This window comes from Macrosteles quadrilineatus, unplaced genomic scaffold (genome assembly GCF_028750875.1).
Source record: "Macrosteles quadrilineatus isolate MER2022 unplaced genomic scaffold, UCM_ALF_1.0 Scaffold_1__1_contigs__length_201487025, whole genome shotgun sequence".
In the NCBI taxonomy this organism is placed as follows: domain Eukaryota; kingdom Metazoa; phylum Arthropoda; class Insecta; order Hemiptera; family Cicadellidae; genus Macrosteles; species Macrosteles quadrilineatus.
Window position 1 is genome coordinate 126,077,760 of NW_026542594.1, and position 22,727 is coordinate 126,100,486.

General features: G+C 34.4%; 1 protein-coding gene across 1 annotated transcript; it reads left to right on the forward strand.

Moving 5' to 3' along the window:
* Nucleotides 1–12,411: 12,411 nt before the first annotated feature.
* Nucleotides 12,412–13,065, forward strand: LOC129000440 (uncharacterized). Its single transcript, XM_054427405.1, has one exon. It carries the CDS (start codon nucleotides 12,412–12,414, stop codon nucleotides 13,063–13,065), a length of 654 nt encoding a protein of 217 aa, XP_054283380.1.
* Nucleotides 13,066–22,727: the final 9,662 nt, after the last annotated feature.

Below are 22,727 nucleotides of genomic sequence, written 5' to 3' on the forward strand. Positions count from 1 at the left end.
TAAATTGTTAACCAATTTTCACATACGCTCATAGCTAACGGCACATGCACGAGCGCAGATCGTGAAATTTATAACATATTACTGAAGGAGGTTATTTTCTGATTACTAGTGGTAAAAATGCAATTAAATGTTGATAAAAAGCCTGCCACAGGTTGATTAATAGTCCAGTCAATAAATGCTCAAAAGGGGGGTGTAGAGGACATGGAGAGGGGGAAATTTTTTTCTGCGGGAATGTGTTCGGGGTAGTTAGAAGATAAAAATATCAAAAGTCCCCGCCCCTGGCCCTGCTGCTTCAGCGGGGGGAGGGGGGGAAAGACCCCATTTTTTAGTTTTTTACTTCTACACTGAAAACCGTTCATCGTACGGAAAAAATGTAAATTATAAAAAGGAAGATGATGAAATGCTCTACAAGAATGATCATTTTCATTTCTTCCATATATGCATTGGCTTAAAAGATATTCTCAAAATAATATAAAAATTCTTAAATAAATTGATTTTTCACGCGTTTTTTATCAAATAAGTTTGTATAATCCATTAGCCTGTTGTTGTTTCACATCAATCAGGATAGAAAACAGGTTTTCGAACACTAACCTATATAATATAATATATCAATCGTATATATTGTGTTAAAAATAGTTTATATAAATTTAAATAAGTCATGTATATTTGTCATGGAAACAAGTAATTTTGGCATAATTATTACACTAAAAATTAAAAAGATTATGTTTGTAGCTATATTTATCCAGGTTTATTTATAACAATTACCGAAACCAATATTATTGTTCATGGTCTGGCTCACTTGGGACGAGAGGGTCCGACTTCTGTCCCAAAAACTGGTGCCATCTGGAACTGAAAACCACCATCTAGGACATCTCCATCATTCAATTCTTGTTTATTAGACTCAATATTGGCTATCGAAATGAGTATTCGGTGTAGGCCTGTATATTCTTCATCTTCCTCATTCATCAGAATGGGCATTTCATGTAAAAAGTTCCCTTAGCAGTTCTGGCATAACGGAGAACAATTATTGGACATTTTCTTGCATGCACAAGTTGCACATCTGGCACTGTTATAATCTTTAGTACATTTGCAAAATACTTGATTAACTGTTCCTGGTTACTATAATATCGGTGCCTCTGTTCAAATGAATATCTACTGACCAGTGGCGGTCCCTTAGTGGGGGGGGGAGGTATATATCCTCTCCGAAATATTTTATTAGCTAACAAAAATACTATTAGCTTAAAGATATTTTAGAGCTCAAATGCATATAAAAATACGTTATTGTGCTTCAAATTCCACATTTTTTCCGGGGGGGGGGGGGTTAACCACCGGAGGCCCCCCCGGAAATTAAATCCTGGGACCACCACTACTACTGACTTTTTCAATCTGTAGCGTCTTTCTTGGTCTGCCATCTTCGTGTTGTTTTCTGAATTGCTATATCCGTCAAAAACAACAATGCATTACCTTACAAGGTAATATGTATCCACGTACCTCACTTATCCATCACATATCGCACTCAAGATCCCCTTTGCCAAATAACCTTATGCGTGAGAATCGTTAACAATCCTGTAAATCTTGATAACTTTTTTAACTTATACAAATCCACAGAAAGAATATACAGGCCTACACCGAATTCTCACTTCGATAGCCAATATTGAGTCTAATAAACAAGAATTGAATGATGGAGATGTCCTAGATAGTGGTTTTCAGTTCCAGATGGCACCAGTTTTTGGGACAGAAGTCGGACCCTCTCGTCCCAAGTGAGCCAGACCATGAACAATAATATTGGTTTCGGTAATTGTTATAAATAAACCTGGACAAATATAGCTACAAACATAATCTTTTTAATTTTTAGTGTAATAATTATGCCAAAATTACTTGTTTCCATGACAAATATACATGACTTATTTAAATTTATATAAACTATTTTTAACACAATATATACGATTGATATATTATATTATATAGGTTAGTGTTCGAAAACCTGTTTTCTATCCTGATTGATGTGAAACAACAACAGGCTAATGGATTATACAAACTTATTTGATAAAAAACGCGTGAAAAATCAATTTATTTAAGAATTTTTTTATTTAATTGAGAATATCTTTTAAACCAATGCATATACGGAAGAAATGAATATGACCATTCTTGTAGAAAATTTCATCATCTTTCTTTTTATAATTTACATTTATTCCGTACGATGAACGGTTTTCAGTGTAGAAGTAAAAAAACTAAAAAATGGGGTCTTTCCCCCCCTCCCCCCGCTGAAGCAGCAGGGCCAGGGGCGGGGACTTTTGGTATTTTTATCTTCTAACTACCCCGAACACATTCCCGCAGAAAAAAAATTTCCCCCTCTCCATGTCCTCTACAATCCCTTTATTGACTGGACTATAATGAATTAATAATTTTTTCACTATCAATTACCTCCAAGTAATACGAAATAGCATAATCCCTACGTCGTAGACACTACCCGGAGTTTTACATTGGCTAAAAAGTCTAGTTGTTTACACAAATAATTAATCGTAAAAAATAAAACATAAACATATTTTTTTATTGGTTCTGGTTGTCAATGCTGGTTGTGAAATAACGGAGAATAATGTAAAAGAATAAAATTGGATATTTCGGGATAGGGAAGGCATTTTACCTCATGGTTCTTTTGGTTTTACGAATTTATTTTAATTAAATTAGAGTTTAGTATGAACATTGCTTAAAATTATATATTTTTTGGTCATTTTTACGTTTCATACATTAAAGAAGCCAAAACAAGTCTTTATCTCAATTTCTGTCTTGTCTGTCAAGACCCAGAAGGCATTTTACGTGGCCTTCTTCTCAAAAACTAGAGCATCCATTGTGATTCGATTCCAATGTTAAACAAGACAATGACATATCGCATGCTTAATACTGGATATTACAAGACAATGCTTAACCGAAGAGCCGTTGATTTCCGGGGCTAGATGTCTGGGGGTAGATATCCGGGGGTAGATGTCTGGGGGTAGATGTCCAAGGGTAGATATCTGGGGGTAGATGTCCGGGGGTAGATTTCTGGGGGTAGATTTCCGGGGGTAGATGTCCGGGGGTAGATGTCCGGGGGTAGATATCCGGGGGTAGATATCCGGGGGTGGATTTCTGGGGGGTAGATGTCCGGGGGTAGATTTCCGTGCTATGGCAAATCACTTTATAATCAAACAATTACATGTTGATTATTTAATAATATATTGGGGGTAAATTTCCAGTCGCGGGCTGTTTCTCGACCGTGAATAGGCCCCGCCCCTCGTGACGTCAAAATGACGTAGGTGTTTTTTTCATGGGGGTAAATATCCGGGGGTAGAAATCCGCTACCCCTCACCACAGCTCTAGCACTCTTCCTTGATTTCTTTGTCGACCGACCTCTTCCAGGTTGTCTTTGACCTTCCTCTTTTCCTATTCCCTAAGGATTCCACTCGAGGGCTTGGCGACTAAAGGTGTACTTTGGCCTTCTTAGCGTATGGCCAATCCAGCCACACTTTCTTTCCTTGATAGTCTCATTTACTGGGCTTTGGTTTGTTACTCTCAGTAATTCTTCGTTGGCAATTCTTTTAGGCCAATGAATGTCCAATATCCTTTGAAGTGAAGGCATTTATTGATAAACACTTGCAATTTGCTGGTTATAGTCTTTGTTGCTTTCCATATTTGGCAGCAATATAGTACAGACTTTACATTTGTTTCAAATATTTTTAATTTAGTTTTTCTTCTTATTTGGCTTGACCGCCAAACAGGTGCAAGCTGAGCAAACGCTCCTTTGGCCTTCCTCATTCTGGTTGCAACATCCTCGTCCATCCCCCTCCCCTGTCTTTGACACAATGCTTCCTAAGTCATAAGCCATAAGCCATAAGTCATAAGCCATTTATTTAGCCAGATCAACCAATTACAATTAGTGTTAGCTATGTCAAAATAAACTAAAATGAACTGGAGTAAAACTAAAATACACAACTTATTAGGTATTTAAAATTTGTAAGACTATTTACAAGTTGTGACTACAAGCCAAAAAATCCGGACACTGTAAAATACTTTATTTAAGAGCAATCTCTTCACCGCCCTCTTAAAAGTCTGGTGATCCTGCTCGGTCTTCAACGCCAGAGGGAGGCTGTTGAACAGCTGTGTAGCGTTGTACTGGAAATAATGTTGAAAGAATGAAGTGGAGTGTTTGGGGATGGGAATGTTGTGAGTATTTAGGAGTGAGTAACTGTGACAGGAAGCAACATCAAACATGTCAAGATTCTTTTTAACTAACGACAGTATCTCCAATATGTACAAAGAAGGAAATGTTAGAATGTTGTACTGCCTAAAGATTTCTCTACACGATTGTTTTTTTGAAAGGGAGAAGATTACTCTTAGGGCCTTTTTTTGGAAACGAAACAATAGCAAAGTTCTTTGGTTTTCACTTCCCCAGACGGATACAGCATATGATAGATATGGGAAAACTATGCCATAGTATGCGGACAGAAGCACCTCATTACCAGCCTTTTGTTTCAGAGTTCGTAGAACAAAAATCCCAGTGGAAACTTTACTGGTTACACTTTTAATATGATGGTGAAATTTCAGATTTTCGTCCAGTATCACACCAAGAAACTTTACACTCTGGGACGAGGTCACTACTTTATCTTCTAGAAGAACATTAAGGCCACAGCTGTTTGCTGACGAAGACCTATTAGACATGTGGAAGTTTAACATTTGAGTTTTTTCCGCGTTCAAAATCAGCTGGTTTTCATAGCACCATTGCAGAAGACTGTTCGATTCTAGAAATGCCATTAGCTCCAATGATTCCATAGATGGACTGGAGAGGGTAAGATACGTATCATCGGCAAATAGGCAAGTCTTTGACGAGCTGACACACTTAGGAAGGCTGTTAATGAAAATAAGGAACAGTGTTGGCCCCAGGACGGACCCTTGGGGCACTCCTCTCTTGATCAAGGATTTTTGAGAAGCACTTTGTCTCAGATAACCAGCTCCATCAACATTAGATATGGAAACCAACTGTTGCCTTCCTCCTAAATATGAAGCAAACCAATCTAATGCCACTCCCCTGACTCCCAAGTCACACATTCTTTTTAAAAGTAAGTCATGGTTGACCATGTCGAATGCCTTGCTTAGGTCAAAAAAATATGCCTGCTACATACTAAGTCTTTCACTATCTTGTTTACCAAGCTAAGGATGGCACTTGTAGTTGATTTATTTTTTAAGAAGCCATGTTGGTTAGGGACAAGTAGTTTATGAGTTTCAAGGAAGTCATATAATCTATTCAAAACAGCTTTTTCGAAAATCTTTGACATTGTAGAAAGCAGACTGATTGGCCGATAGTTGTCGCAAAGTGTTTCATCTACTTTCTTAAAAACCGGTATAACCTTTGCCACTTTCAGGGCTGATGGAAATGTCCCCTCGATAAACGAATGATTTACTAGGTGGCATAAATAATGAATAAAAATAAATAATGAAAAAAAAATGAAATTGGTCAACTTGTTCAATCAGACATCTAATGAACGCCACTTAATTTTTTTATATTTTTGCCTACCCACTCTTTAAATGTAGATGAATCTGTGACTGTTTTGTATATGTACTGTTTATTTACAAATTCTAGCTACGGTATCACGAACCTGAAAATCTGTGTAGGAAAACTAAACAAAGCTGAATGTTTCCAACGATCCCTGTTGTTCATACTGTGATTTCATCGTTTGCAATCAACACCTCTAGAAAATTCCTTCGTTGTTTATATTTTTTAAGTCGTACTTCTCTTTATTCCCAACATTTTCAAATGAATATTGCATTTTTAATATTATATTTTGTCAAATAATTACCCTTCTCCGATTCTTTAAGGAATGCATATTTTCTATTCTTGCCTTGGATAGACATTAAGACATTAAGGCAAAATAAGAATTTAGAAATAAATTTGTTGGATTTGTTTGTAAAAGCGTTTTTATATGTCAGACATTTTATAAACGGATAATAATACAAGAGTGGCTAAAATGGGCTGTAAGATTTGTTATTAAATTCTGAGTATTCGTCTAGTTTATATTGATTACAGAATGCCACACGGGTATTTCGTCCATCATATTTAACACTTCAATGAGAATTTAATATATTCAGGATTTTAGGGAACTTTCCTTATTGGCGAATGTATGTGAATTATTAGCTTTGCAATTGTTATAACAGACAATAACAGCCACTCTCTGCAATTTGTGCATCTACAATCATATACGACAGAGCATTAAATAAATATTAAATTTCAAATAAATATATATATATATATATACGTGTATTTATTTATTTATTTAATGATATTATTTTGATATCACGATATTATTATTATATTACTATACTATATTATATTATTATGCTATTATAATATATTATTATGATATTATTTTTACAAATTTCTAGTTTCCCAGTGATTGATTCTGACAATATATAATACATCTTTAAAAACGTAAGAAGTAAGTTGAAAACATTGAATAAACTTGTGTAAAGTATATTTGAAGTACAATGTAAACATATCGACCGATATTTCGCCTTCAACACGGCACGTCGTGGCGGTTTAATTTCCTAGGAATCTGATCCGACGTGGTTGACGCCGTTCAAACTGTGTATCTGACAACGATCTCGGAAGAATAGGGAATCTAACATTTTTATTAATATTTAAAACGTTTTGTGTATTGTCATGTTGCGTGTAATACCGGTTAATCATCTAACATTTCCAAATACCAGTCCTCTTTAAGTAATGTCTAATTACACAAAATAAAACACAGTTTGGATGAATCATGCCACCTTTTGGCACCTCCGAATCAAAACTTAAAATATTAATACATTTCTTGACAAAAGTTTTGACTTTTACTCTCATCATCATTTGTCATGAAACCATCAACTTCTTTACCTGTTTTATAAAATACGGTGTCATTAAATACTCGTAATATACGAGATCGAGTTATATAGGATTACAAAATTAAATTAAAATTCCTGTGAACAGTTCTAACGGTAACAATGGGCCTTAAGATACATAATGTTGATCTATATTAATACGAGTCCGGGAAATATATTAGGTCTGCTTGAATAGCTTCGTTGAATGTTTCGATACACAAATAATGTGTTTGACAGGCTGAGATAACTTATAAAGAAATTTTTATATACAGGGTGTCCCGTAACTCTCTGGACACTTGTACTTATATAGCGTTATTCCTTAGGTCAAGACAAACACATTTCACCTTAGGAACATGGGTCTGTGGTGTCTAGTTTACCGACTGTCGGTATTTAAGTGTTTTTTTACAAAAACATTATTAACTCCTAAACGGTTTGAGATACAGCTTTGATATTTTGCAAAAATGTTAATCTTATTAATACCTATTATTGTTAGAAATTATACTAAAAAATCATTAACCGTTTCAAAATGGCGGTCATTTAAAATATTTGATGCCAAATTTCACGAAAACCGTTAACTTTACAAAAAAATTGCAAGGGACAAAAAAGTTTGTTAGTTTTATTTAGTTTTCAATGATACCTTATTTGTTATGATTGGATAAATAACAACAGAGAAACGTGTTGTTTTCGTAATGCATGACCACTTTTCTCCGTTTAAACAATGCTAAACAGCGTTGAAGTGAGGATAAATTAGCCCATAGTATGCCGTCAACAATATCTCCAGATTCTCATTGTTCCTGTGGTTACGCAGAACGAAAATACTAGAACTGAGTTTTTTTTATGTATTTGATATGGTCATGAAATCTAAGATTCTCGTCTAAGATCAATCCAAGGAACTTGACATTTGGTGTAGGGTGGACCTCAGTTTCGCCCAGAAGGAGACTAAACCCACTGTTTGATCGGTTTGAATGATTTTATAAACGGAAGTTAATGAGCTGTGTTTTGTCTGTGTTGATTTTCAATAAACTGGGGGAGTGACTTAATGTTTTTAACAAAAACTGAAGTACAAAATAATTTGTTAATAACTTTCTGTTATTAAATTTTGTTAATAACTGCCGGTTAATAACAAAAGTTAATTAACTTTATGTTATTAACTCCAGTGTAAACGCGGCTTAAAGAAAGTTAACTAGGCTAATAAAGTGTGTTTTAAGTAGGATATTAATGGCTTAGTATAAAATAAATAAATTTACCATGTTTGATCAAAATATATCCATAAACAGGCAAAGTACAACAGTTTACAATATCCTTCATAATAATAACATTGAAATTTTAAATTTACATTTTTTTGAATTTTCTCTGTAACCATTAAGCGTACAGATAACATACTAAATTATTTGTGTTTTTAAGCTCTTCAAAGTGGTCTAGAGAGAAATTAAGATTTTTTTGTTTTGAGGGCAAAAATTGAGAAAAACAATTTTTACCCCATAAACCCTCCCCATAAATCCCCGTTCCCATGGCCCGATCATTCTGGTTCGTGAAATCATTCAAGTTTGAATGAATGAATGAATAAAGTGCTTAATTTTAAAATAAACATTCCTCTCATAAACATGATCAAACACTTAATAAGCAATGGTCTACGACCGTCTGTTTGGTTGGCACACCTGGAAAACACATTTACCGTATGAAAATGAAGTTGAAACAAAATACACTTAATAACATACACAAATTTACATACAATTTTACATCCATTTTCAACAAAACTAAAAAAATACCTTTTTCATAATATTGTTTACATAACTTTTATTATTTTATTTTTAAAATTATTAGAATTTAAAAAGGTTTTCACATTATGAAATCTATAAAGATCACTATGAATATTCAAGAAGACAGGCAATTATCTTCACTAATCCCTCAAAAACATCTGCTGACTCGAAATTAATATCCAAACCGTGTTTTCGCCCTAGACATTTCCACTCTTTGGCCCAAAAAATACCTTTTCCAATTACAGATTTAGCAATAATTTTTGGTAGGCGTGATTCTGGCATATTAAAAACCTTAAAAATGTATGCTGCGTTAATTTGTAGATTAAAGAAATATAACTTTTCAAAACATGTTTCTAAGTAAACAATATAATTGGGAGTGTTATGTGGCAATCTAAACATCCTTTTAATAAACGTTTTCTGAGCATTTTCTAACTGAGAAATTTCTGAAAACCCCCAAACTTGTGCGCCGTAACACAAAATAGCTCTGAGAATAGATTCGAAGCACAATATCTTAATCTGCAGCGGGACTTTGTTGTTGTCTACTAGCCTTTGCCATACTAAATTAATTGCATAATTAGTTAGCCTCCTCTTCTCTATGAAATGTTTTTCCCATGACAATGTCGTTGTAAATAACATTCCCAAATATTTATAACTATCTACCACTTCAACCTGTATATACCACCATCTATCATGTCCCGATAATCTACCACCTTTCCTGAAAACCATTAATTTGAATTAAGATAGATTTACTGTAAGGTTCCAAATTGCACTGTAACACTCCAAGTTTTTAATCATCATTTGTAATGCTGTTGCTGTGGGGGCCAACAATACGATGTCGTCTGCATACATCAAAACATTTACTCTCTTTCCACCGAAATTACAGCCACCTTCCAGCACCTCTGGCAAATCATTTATGAATAAGCTGAACAGGAGAGGACTTCCTATACATCCTTGTCTTAAACCTGTCTTTGTCTCAAACTCATCTGAAATGCCGCCCTTACACCAAACCGCTGCAGATGTGTTACAATAATAACTCCTCAAAACATCTAAAACGTGCGTTGATACGCCGATTGATGAAAGTTTTAATAAAAGTGATCTTCTATCAATAGTGTCGAACGCACTTGAAAAATCCACAAAAAATGCATACAACTTGCCACCTTTCTCCGCTAAACGTAGTTTGATCATCGATGCCAAATTAAAAATATTATCTGTAGTGGAATAGTTTTGTTTGAAAACCCGCCTGGAACTCCGATAACATGTGGTTTTCATTGACCCAATTTTGAAGTCTATTATTTAGCATTCCTATAAATATTTTTTAGACTTATAATAGTCGTATGAAGCTTAAACTACTCTAAAGAAAGTTAACTAGGCTAATAAAGTGTGTTTTAAGTAGAATATTAATAGCTTAGTATAAAATAAATAAATTTACCACATTTGATCAAAATATATCCACAAACAGGCAAACTACAACAGTTTACAATACTCTCCACTATAATGACATTGAAATTTTAAATTTACAATTTTTTGAATTTCTTCGTAACCATTAGGCGTACAGAAAAACTATAACATACTAAATTATTTGTTTTTTTAAGCTCTTCAAATGGGTCTAGAGAGAAATTGGGAAATTTTGTGTTTTGAAAGTCAAAAATGAGAAAACAAAATTTTTACCCCATAAACCCCTCCCCATAAATCCCCATGCTGGTTCGTGAAATCATTCAAGTTTATCCCGCCCTACACCATCAAGTCAAATTAATTTAAAATCGGGCAAAAATTACTCGAGGTTTCGTGGTGTGAGACCTACGGTAATAATTACCTTCCTATAGGGAAATTCGCTAAAATGCTTCCATATAGGAAAATTTGACAAAATACATCCCTATAAGGAAATAAGCTAAAAAAAATCTTTTCTTCATCAAAAGTGTTTAGCTAAAATGCTGATGATTTTGGTCAATTTATATTTCATTTAGCCAGTTTCACAATAAGTTAAACGAAACGTGTAATATCATTACCTTAAACTCGTTTTGACCAGCAACACTAATCAAGACTAATCAGTGAACCACTTGTCGAATTACTCAGAAGTGCTACGTTAATTTGTAACGAAAATATCGCAACACGCATTTAAGGTCATTTATCCTATCCACATTTGTTAAATATACATATATAACACCATACTACCATAGGTTATGGTAGTATATTTTTACTTATATTTAATTATTTTTCAAACTAAAAATTGTGTTCGTATTTAAAATATTAACAAATAGATATCAACTTATATTCCATAAATGTCATCAGACACTATATCTTGGAATAAATGAAAAAGCGGAACGGTTTATGATAAAAAAATAATCCAAACTTTCATTGCTAAATTAACATGGATTCCACTGGATATGAAATTTTCTAGTTTTAAGTCTTGTCTTGTCAAGCCTATTATACAGGGTGTCCCGTAACTCTCTGGACACTTGTATATAGCGTTATTCCTTAGGTCAAGACAAACACATTTCACCATAGGAACATGGGTCTGTGGTGTCTAGTTAACCGACTGTCGGTATTGCGGTATAATTGCTACCGATGATGACGGAGGGTGAGGACAATTGGACCTGTGTGTCACATTACATCCAGGGTATTCTCCGCGCCAAGAAGCTCGACCTTGACCGGGATGCGGTGTAGGTCTTAAAGTATCCAAATGCCATAAACGGTGAGAGCCCTGAGGGCTTAGGTAACATGTTGGCCTGACTTGAAGTAATGTGACAAACAATTCCAGGTCTGTGTCCAACAGAGTAGAGGGGGTTTTTTAGTGAGTAGTCTGCGATAGATTCAGGAGTCTCACACTACAGGCTGGCTACCTGTGTGCGTAAAAGCATTTTCCCTCCTCTCCCTTAAAAAAAAAAAAAAAAAAAAAAAAAAAAATTATCCTCACTTAGCGTACGCCGTTCCTATTTGGAGTTGCGAGTGCCAGCCATATGGTGCCAGCAGACTAAAATGTTGTTTAAACTCCAAAAAATGGCTGTGAGAACTGTTTTTTTTTTCTCTAAAAAGGCGTAAACCATGCCGTAATTATTTTTTCAATTTAAAAATTTTGACATTCCCATCTATTTACATTATTGAAGCTTTAACATTTGAGAGAAAAAAATTTTCTAAATTTGACTTTTCTGTAAAAAAGCAATACACATTGCGCAATTCACATACATTACCAATTCCTAAACATTCAACAACATTTTTCAAGAAGCACTTACTGTGCAATGGCATAACACTTTTTAATTCACTTCCACTTCCTCTTAAACTTGAACCAAACCTGTTAAAATTCAAAAAACAATTAAAATCTTTGTTGATAAAGTTTACCTGTTACAGCGTCCAAGAATTTATAAATAAAATCAGCCCGGGATGAATAGTGATCTAGCCTAGATGTATAAAAAACTGTATAACTTTAAGTAGTGTATAAGACCTACTCTGTAAATAGTTCTTAAGTATATATATAAGCTAACTTTTATTTAATGATGACTTAGCCAATACAAATTGTACAATATTTTGTTAATTTTGGCTTATAAATGATTTGATTTGATTTGATTACACGTGTTTCGTCTGCTGCAGTTGGTACTGAGGGCCGACTAGCGCGCTCTCTGTAGCACGATGCTGGGCGCGGGGGTTGCGGGGAAAAGAGAGGGACTTGTTATTAACAAAAGTTAACGCGCTAAAAGAGACCTTTAACTTTTCTTATTAACATTTGTTAAAAACATAACACGTTTTCTTTGATCTTTACCGACTCTTGATGGATAACATAAATCTTGTTAACAACAAGGAATTTTCTGTTAAAAACACGAGTAAAGACCTCGGAGTCTATTGGAATTCTTCCCTTACGCCTGAGCACCACGTAGATGAAATCTGCAGGAGAGCTTGTGGAATCCTCGGTCTGATCTTCAGAGTGTCAAGAAATGGATTTTCAATAACAACTCTAACTACCCTTTACAAGACACTCCTACGCCCGATTTTGGAATATGCTTCGGTGGTTTGGAAACCTTACCATGACATCTACGTTTCTCGGTTACAGCGAATTCAGAGAAGATTTGCAAGAATGATGGGAGTTAGATGTGGCTACAACTATAGAGACGTCCCAGTTGAAGAACTTGAGTCCCTGCTGAACCTCCATACTCTGGCCAAGAGAAGAGATGTTGCGGACCTGGCTTTCTTGTTAAAACTGATCAATGGTAAAATTGACTCTCCTCAGCTGTTGGAAAAGCTGTTATTTCGAGTTCCAGGCAGTACCAGGTCTACAGATGTTTTCTTCAGGGCGCAGTACAGAACAAACTACCTGGGTAATAGTCCGATGATCCGACTCCAACGGCTAGGAAACGAATTCTCAACTCATGTTGACCTCTACAGCGACAGTCTAGCCTCCCTTAAACATAAAATCCTACACGTTTAATTAATTCACACCACATTACACTTCACATCCAAATACAGATTTACACCAGACTTCACACTACTTATACTACAGAACTACACCACTTACATTAGAATACAACAGATCAAACTCAGACATCCTACCATATCACATTTCATTATCATTGTTATTGTTATTATTATTCTTATGCCTTGTTTTTGTTATGTCATAGTTTATTATTGTTGATCGATTGTATTGTTGCTATTACTGATGAAATGTTGTTTTGTTATAATTTAATATTTTGTATTCATATAATCTATTATAATCTTAACTGATTGTATTTTGTAAATGGCATTGCCGTGGAAAATAAAAATGAAAATTAAAATGAAAACGAGTTATTAACTTTTGTTAAGAGAAATTTTTGGGCGATTCTGTTATGTTAATAACTTTTTGTTAAAAACACATGTTATTAACTCCGGTGTAAACGCGGCTTAGGCTTCATACGACTATTATAAGTCTAAAAAATTAGAAGTGATAGCCTTTTCCGTAAAACCTTGCAAGTTATATTTATCTCGCCGCCATTTTCCAAGATGGCGGATTTTGCTGAGGTGGGATTTTTCAGGAAGTTTCAGGAAGTGTTTATGGGTGATTCCCAAACAAATTCCAGAAGAGATTGCCTTTGAACTAATTTGTTCTAGGTGTGGGTCTGTTTTTGCATAGCTGTCGCTGTCCTGTACTAAATATGTATTTTAAAAGAAATGATTTAGAGCTGAATGAGCTCTTTGAATGTGTTCTTCTGAGTCATTTATAAGAGTTGCCAGTAGAGTATAGTTTTCACGATAGATTCCAGCATATCTCACCCAACAGCTTGTATTCGGTACGTCAAGGTTATGTAGGATCCGTTTTCAAATTAGCTTCGCTTTTCTTACGTTCGAATACACAAGAAAAATAACGTCTTTTATTACTTAAGACACATCTAAAACGTGAACATTTAGATTCCAGTGGTAAGTTATACATTTGTAAAATATGTTACAATGGGGACCGATTTTGACTGCTCACATCGGTATTCATCAGGTCCATTTGGAGACCGGGCCATCATTATTATATTCGTATAATAATGCAAACACGCAAAATACTTATCAAAAAGTGATTTTTTATGTGTTTAGCTATCGTATTACTTTGAAAATCTTTGAGAGTAAGGTTCAATTTATAGAATCCTACAATTTATTCTTGAGATAATTTCTCTAATTAAATCCACTACACAGTGTTGATTTGAAAAAATCATCATACGTATAATATATTTTTTCAGAAAATCCCTTTAAATACCTTTTGAGATAACAACTAAGTAATAGGTTATACAACTAATCCGTTTACCTTAATTTGAATAGGTGGGTTATTTTAACCTAAAAATACAAATGTTGTATACGGAGGATTTCTAACGTGTAGGTGTTAACTTTTTTATGTGTATATTGGTTTCGTAAGAACCCTATTTAAGCACTGTGAGAAATCACCAAACTAAAATCTAAAAAAAAAATCCTTAAAATGTTCAACCCCTTTCTCTCAATTTGGATAAATACATTATTTATATAAAAAATGATTAATCAATTTTGAACTAGCCTACAGAGCATTTTTACCGGTTACATTATCCATTAAACAAATACGTCCGTATTTTATTATTCAAACAGAAATGGATTAAATAGATTTCCTAAAACATACTACAGTATTATATACGAGAGGGTGTTGGCTCCAGCGCATTGTCAGACTAAGGGAGTGATTGTGTTCTACCCACTACCCACTACCCACTACCCACTACCCACTACCCCCTACCCACTACCCACTACCCACTATCCACAGACCACCCACTGACAACCTCCCCTAGATTCGGACATGTTAGCAGAAAGCTACGATACCGTGCACTGTCAACTACACGTTTTACTTTACGTTTATAAAAATTAACAAGTCCTTTGACCTTTTCTTTTGGCAGTCTCATACATTGATAGTAGATATTTTTGGTAAATATATACATCGATTGAGGTATTTTCAAAGGGACTGAGGGTGAACTTATTTCAAATTTTATATCGTCTTCGACTACTATGTATCAAGGCTGTATATAAAGGTTAGTAAAACATCTTTTATTTCTTTTAGGTTAAAATATTACAGATAACCTTTTATTTTGATATTCTCATGCATTGAAAGTAAATATTTTACGTTAAGTTAGACTACGTAACTTTGAAGATTGGGGACTTCTTCGAGGGCGCTGAGGGTGCGCTTATTTATGTTTTTTTATCCTCGACTACCTACTATGAATCACGTCTATTGGCTATATAGAAGTTATTCAAATATTGTGTATGTCTTCTAGGTAAAAATATTTAAAATGTAAATGTATACCAATCATGAGCTACTAGTGTGTATTGGATGTAAACAAGGAATAAATGTGATAAGCAGACGCTTTGAACTTCAGTAAAACGATCTTCTTGTTATCACCAGTGCCAGCATGCCGGGTTTTTACTTTAAGATTGTTGACAGTTCAATTATCACACTCTTATTATGTTCTCTATAAGCTACAGCTTGCGGTAGAACAGCTACGTAATGATTCTTTTGTAGCCTGTATGTTTTTATGTCCTTCGAAATTAGATGATGCAGTAAATATCGCATTTTAATACGATTGCAATACAGTATATATAAGTAACTTTCATTAGGGAGTTTATTGGAATTATACTTATATTTTTATTAAAGTTTTTATTTTCTTCTCTGTGGAATTATACAGGGTGTTTTTGTGTAACGCAACCCAAATAATTACAACAACCGTGAGACACTTTTGGACCCAAAACCATCTCATATGTTCCGTTTTTATCCATTCCCGATCGGCTAATATGCAATGTTGCATAGATATCTATGAGCTTTAGTTTTATTGAAAATGTATTGTAAATAAGACTCAACATGGTGTTTTCCCAAACTCAATAGTAGGGCCTATGTAGGTTTGATTGATTTTCTACAGAGGTGGTTTCCTTCAATTTTAGACAATCTTTGAATATTTGATTATTTAGGTATTGGAATCACACCTGGAACCTCAATTTCAAAACTGTCTTGCCATAAAATCAATGATTTACTTTAATATACAATACATACTATCTAAGCTTGCGAAAACACCATTTTGAGGTTTAATCAATTCTGATTTATCTGGCCTATTCAGATTTCCAATAACTAGAGCTCAATTAACTATGGAACAATGCGTATAAGCTGATTTGCAATTAAATAAAGAAAACAGGGAAGCCAAAAAATGAGCTTGTTTTGTCGTTATTTTTGGTTCCTGCTAGATCCATTATTTAAATATACTGTAATTTTAAAAGCTACTAAGGTCGGTTTATATTTTATATAGGACATTGTTATTATGTAAACAGAATTTTTTTTCTATTTTTAGCAACTGTTCTTATGAGTTAACTTTTGCAAACAGAGATTAATAACGAAGATAAACCCCCTGTTTATGGTTAAATATCTTTTCAATAGATTAAAGAAGTCAAATTTAATAAATTGTTTTTTTTTTACAAATATACTTGTTCTCTTTTTAGAATAAAACCCTAGATGATCTTTTGCACTTTTACAAGCAAAAACATGGAACTTTGCAATACTTTTGCTAAAATGAGATAGTTAATGTTGATATGACTCACTGTTAATGCACATTTTATACTATTACTATACTTATACCAAGTTTGGTTGTTTTCTTACATATGACTTACATTGATCAGTTTCAATATCTCAAAAGGTACGTTGAAAGGTAAAATAATTGGCCCTGCCAATATCTAAAATACAAATTAGAAATTAGAAATGTCATGTATATTTACCCAGTAACCACAATGAGGAATACGAATTTTTAGAGGCTGAATGGTTTCATTGGTTCTCATATCTACTGGATATACTACAATGCTCTTGGTTGTAGTATAACCCGTAGCACAGCCACGATGGCTGTGCCCGTAGCCGTCCATCTCATATTAGTATTCACTAAGTTATCAATAGGGCACCACCTCAAATTCTTAGTAAAACCAGTACCTACCGTTTTTTTATATATATAATTTTTTTTAGACCCAGCTTGATCAATGGGCTTTAAATTAATGTTCCAAAGCTTATCCTAGTTTGAAACAAAGCGTTGTGTATAGCTTCACTCACCCCATTCTACATCTTTGTTGTACTGAGCATAATTTTACCCAATTATGATCGGAGAAAACGTTTAGAATGATGTGAGATACCTTTTAGCGAATTTCCCATATAGGGAATAAGCTATTGTATCTTGTTGCGGACTATATACAGCTGTTTTAAGAAACAGCTGTTTATAGAAGAAATGGTCCTGACCTTAGCTAAAAAGCGAGCACTATAATCACTCAGCTACCTATCTAGCCTTAATTCATTACCAGTATATGCAATATTGTGTCCCTGCCTTGATGTCAAACTTCCGTTCTTGTACATCAAGTGAAATTGTATTGGCTCAAAAGGTACTGTCCGTTTGCGGACGGTAGTCACTGGCCGTGTATGTCTACCGTGTTATATGCTATTTTACTAAAAATTTATGACTAAATGACACTATACAAAATATGTGCCAGTGACGATCGATTCCTATCAGTGACATCGGCCATCCTAATCCTAATCTGACACTTGACTAGAATTGCTTTATTAATTCCCAACTGAGTTCATTTATATGTACCTGTATGTAAATTTGATCATGTATATGTTTTTCATGGGTATTTATGTTTTGTATATGTACAGCAAAATGAAAAATCACAGAAAAATATAGATACCGTCTTTTCTCATCATTCTGTGTAACAATGCAATTGTGGCATTTCTGATAAATTGTTTAACTACCCGTTGCAAATTAATGACGTTTAATTTACATGTAGTGTATATACATTTAACATTCTATTAAGAAATATTTTATTACATTACATTAAATTATTCTAAAGTATGTCCCAAAAAGAATGGACCAAAAGTAAACTGGCGTGAACACTTTACTAGTAATGATAACAAATTATCTTTATATATATATTTCTTTTACTTCCTAAGTTTTTCATCCAATGGTTTCACCACTTAACCTCTACATGTTTCCGTTATTTGGCCAAAGAAAGTCAAGTTCGTGTTCCAGTTCTGACCCCACATTTTGGCGCATTTCATTAGATATTTTTCAGAGGCTTCCCTTATCTTTGCTTTAGGTTCATCTATGTTTGTGATCGGCGAGGGATACACTTGATCTTACACAAACCCCCAGACAAAATAAACGGTATCAGAAATCTGACACATACTTTCTCCCATTAGCTTGTCAACAGCCTTTATCATGGGTAAGCTGTGGCGTGTCGCAACACTTCGGCCCAAGTAACACTTCGGCCCAGTAACATTTCGGCCCGAAACCCTCAGATGTGGCCTACGGTCCAACTCTCTACCTGCCCACTAGTAACACTTCGTCCCAACAAAATATTTGAGAGGTTAGGTTAGGTTAGGTTGGGTTAGGTTAGGTTAGGTTAGGTTAGGTTAGGTTAGGTTAGGTAAGATTCCATCGATTCTCCGTCATGTAATGTCAGAGGATGCAAGGGGTGACGGTTGGGCGACATTCCACCAGAGGGTGGTTGCAAAGTATACAGGTCATGTACCTCTTACTACCTGAACTGCGTTCCTCAACCCTTGTCAATTTTTCGTCGGGCCGAAATGTTACTCCATTAGCTTATTTAATCATCTGTAAAAGCGAGTGGGACGAAGTGATACTGTTTTTCTAAGAAATTTGAGTTTGGCCGAAATGTTACTGGGCCGAAGTGTTACTACATCAGCTGTGGGAGTAACTATGATATTTTATAGGGAAAATCACAAAAGTTGCAATAACTTTTGAACCATGATTGTTGTAGCAATGATGGGGGTTGAACGATTTTGTTTAAAATTGTAAGGACCATAACACATTAATTTTAATAAAAACTGGCTTTTTTCCTATAATACAAATTTTTTGTTATTTTATGGGAAAACAACATAAGTTACAATAACTTTTGAAGCGTAATTTTTACGGAAGCTGTATTTATACCATTTTGTTCAGAACTGAAATGACTATAACATATTAACTTTTTTTCTAAATAGTAGTTCGGTCCATTTTCGAGAAAATCCAATTTTTCCGTTATTTTTGTTTTTTTTTATTGGAAACTCACCATTAAAAATAAACATTACGAAAAAATGAAAAAAAACTTTTGGATATACATTGAATTAGTACCTACATGCCAAATTTTATCAAAATCGGACTACATGTGTGGTATGTAGCTCTGTAAATATCCACAAACACAGACATCACTTCGAAAACCTTATTTTCGGGTTTAGGGGTGCCCAAAACGGATATATCAACTACTCAAAACTCAAACTCGAAAATTTTGAAGAAAACATTACTTTCTCCATACTATGGTATAGGGAGAGAAAGTAAAAATCACACTAAAAAGATGTGCTCTCTCTAAACCATTCAATACACCGTGCTTTCAACTACACCTCCATATCAACTGTATGATTCAAAAAGTCAAACGTGCTAACAACAATAGAACAGCTGATTAGTGATTACTATTAAACGGCACCACTAAACAAAAGGTATAGATGCCAGCTTTAAAATTAACCATATTTGACTTTTCTATGACCTTTGGTAAGAAGTATATCAAGCTGTCAATTTGATCCATATATTTTGGGATACTGTATTTCGTGATTTTGAAAACATAAATAATTAGATTAGTTTTCTACCATGTATTAAACATTTCTACAGATTCTGGATCTAGAAATCAAAATTTAAAATGAGTTTGTCTGTTGTTGAGTCTACGTTATAGGTCCATTGCCGTTATACAAGACCCAGCAAATTGTTCCCGGATATGAGTCTGGCCGTCTGAGACATATCTCATAACTTCGCTGCTCTTTTATTCAGGCACATGTGCCTGACTGTTTCCATTTTTTATCAGGCACGTGTTATTCCAGGAACGTGTGACAACAAAGAAATTCATCCAGTTAGAAACATACAGGGTGATTGATATAAGTGTGCCAGCAGTTTTATTCGAAAACTATAAGAGATATCAAAAAAAGTTAAATGGTAAGTGCCTTGGATTTTTTATTTAAAAAATTATAGTCAAGTCAAAAAAATTATTTTAGCCGCCATTTTTCCAATATGGCCGCCAACTTTGATTTTTCTTACGGAACACCCTGTATTTTATGATGTATTCTGGTAGAAAAAGTAATTTTAAGACGATTTTATTCTTGTAATTTTTTTCATAAACCTAACCGTTTCAAAGATAATAATGGTTTAAGTTGTGAAATTTTGAATGGTTTTCGAACTAAACAGCTGGCATGCTTGCTTAGGCCTTTATTTAAACTCATGCAGAAATTTCAAAACTTTAACCATTATTATCTCTAAAACGGTTAGGTTTATGAAAAAAATTACAAGAATAAAATCGTCTTAAAATTACTTTTTCTACCAGAATACATCATAAAATACAGGATGTTCCGTAAGAAAAATCAAAGTTGGCGGCCATATTGGAAAAATGGCGGCTAAAATAATTTTTTTGACTTGACTACAATTTTTTAAATAAAAAATCCAAGGCACTTACCATTTAACTTTTTTTTGATATCTCTTATAGTTTTCGAATAAAACGGCTGGCACACTTATATCAATCACCCTGTATACCTTATACATTTCGTGATTGAACCTTTGATAGATTGATTGTAAATATAAAATTCCAAATGTTGCTAATGAAAATCAACTTACCTTAAGTACAGTATCTAATTAAGTTTAACTTTAAGTTTAATTTAATTTAAGTTTAAGTTTATTGATAAAATATGTTTATCACGAGATGAATCTTGTGTAGGTATGGTCTAAAATTATGTTAAGTGTAAAACATGAAAGACGAACGTTATTGGAATCGTTGAAATTCTTAGGATTGAAATTTAATCTCATTCGAGAACTCGGAACTCCAGTGTGCAAGGTTCAAACCACCCCCACGGTGTCCGTGAAGATCTCGTTCCTGGAGCTCATGCATCGAGGAATGGGGCTGGACCGCAGGTAGTTTTGTCCCCGCGTGGTCTAGCTCAAACATGCGTTGATGTCTCGTGGAAACTTCCTTTCAAGCAAGATGGAAAAGTTGATTTGGTGAGTAGTTTTTAGAGGAAGGTTATATCAGCCATTTGTCTTATGCTTATGTTTTCGAGGCTCCGAAGACCATGTGCATTAGAATGAAATGAAAAACTAAATGAAAACGTTTATTTATCCCAAAAGACAGAGAAGTAAGTTTGTAAGTTGAAATTTGCCGTACTTATGGGATAGGCCTACATTGACGCGTGCCTGTGCGTAGGCCTGGTTGTTATCAGTCTAAGATTAAAAGGAGTATAGGGGTCCCGGCCACTTGTCGTAAATTCAGGGGCCATATTTATATAAACTAACTTAAGATAACCTAACCAAACTTCTATATGCGTATTAGGGCCAGAGGATGCCGGTTCTCCGTTTCCCGATTAAAGGTCACAAACTGAATTTCGGAAGATTTTTAAATCCTTAATAATTGTAGCCATTCTTTACTGCGGATGAGTGGATGTTGGCGACGACAACCAAACCGTCTTCAATCAGCATTGCAAAGCCAGGGCAATCTAAGACAGAAGACATTCTGAGGGCGAGGGGTCGAAGGGTCAAGGACGGTTTAGTCAAAGTCAAGTCAAGTAAGGTTAGGTCTGGTCAAAGTATCGGCCTCTTCTTCGGTAATTGTGTGCAGTAAAACAAGGATATGTCTGTTGAATTTCTGTATTGAGGGTAAACTAAAAACGTGTTGAATATTATACGGTATTTTTGAATGAAATTTCGATACAGAATCTGAGCAACATATTAAGACAGTTTGTAGTTAGAACTTGTAGCTGAGGAACAGATATTCCAGATATTCTATTGTGAGTTTCTTGTGTAGTGGTGATGTGTGATTAATATGTTCGACTGGTATTACTCCCGTCTCATGGAATCGCGCGTCAGTGGAACAGGCCTATTTTTCTTCTAAAAGCTTTTTTCAAAACTAATTGATCTTTGAAACACATTCAAGGGTCCCAAGGTGGTGTGATAGCATGCTTCCCAGCAAATAATTCCAAATGAAATCCAGGATTGCACATAAGCGAAATGAGCTCGATTTACGTCATCCTCGTCTAAAATGACACACATTAAAGGCATAAATGTATCGTTAGATGTGTCGATTCATAAATGTGGTTGATTAAAAGCATAAATGTATTTACATATCTTTTTCATTAAAAAATCGACATGCTCTGTCCACTTCATTAGGCAGTCAAAATAAACGCCTAAATATTTATAATAATCTACTTTTTCAATGTATTCACAATTACAAGATTAACTGTTACGGTCACCGCAACAATGAATCTTCAAATTGTCTTGGCAGATCAGTGCTGATACTGAGTGATTAGGAAGAAATTTAGTCTTGGTCACATTAAGAGAGAACTGTCAATTGAGTTGAATGTTTTTTTTTACTAAAAAGATTAAGATAGAACGATTGCCATTTGTCATTGAGTTATTTATAGATTATTGGCAATTGGCATACTTTTAAAAGTGCATCTGAGATGTTTGTATCTTTTCCAAGCCCAAATTGTGAATTAGATATTTTTATTATAAAGGTACTTCACTAAACTGTTCCTTGACAATACGCTCTAAAACCTTGGAACATACGCTTAAC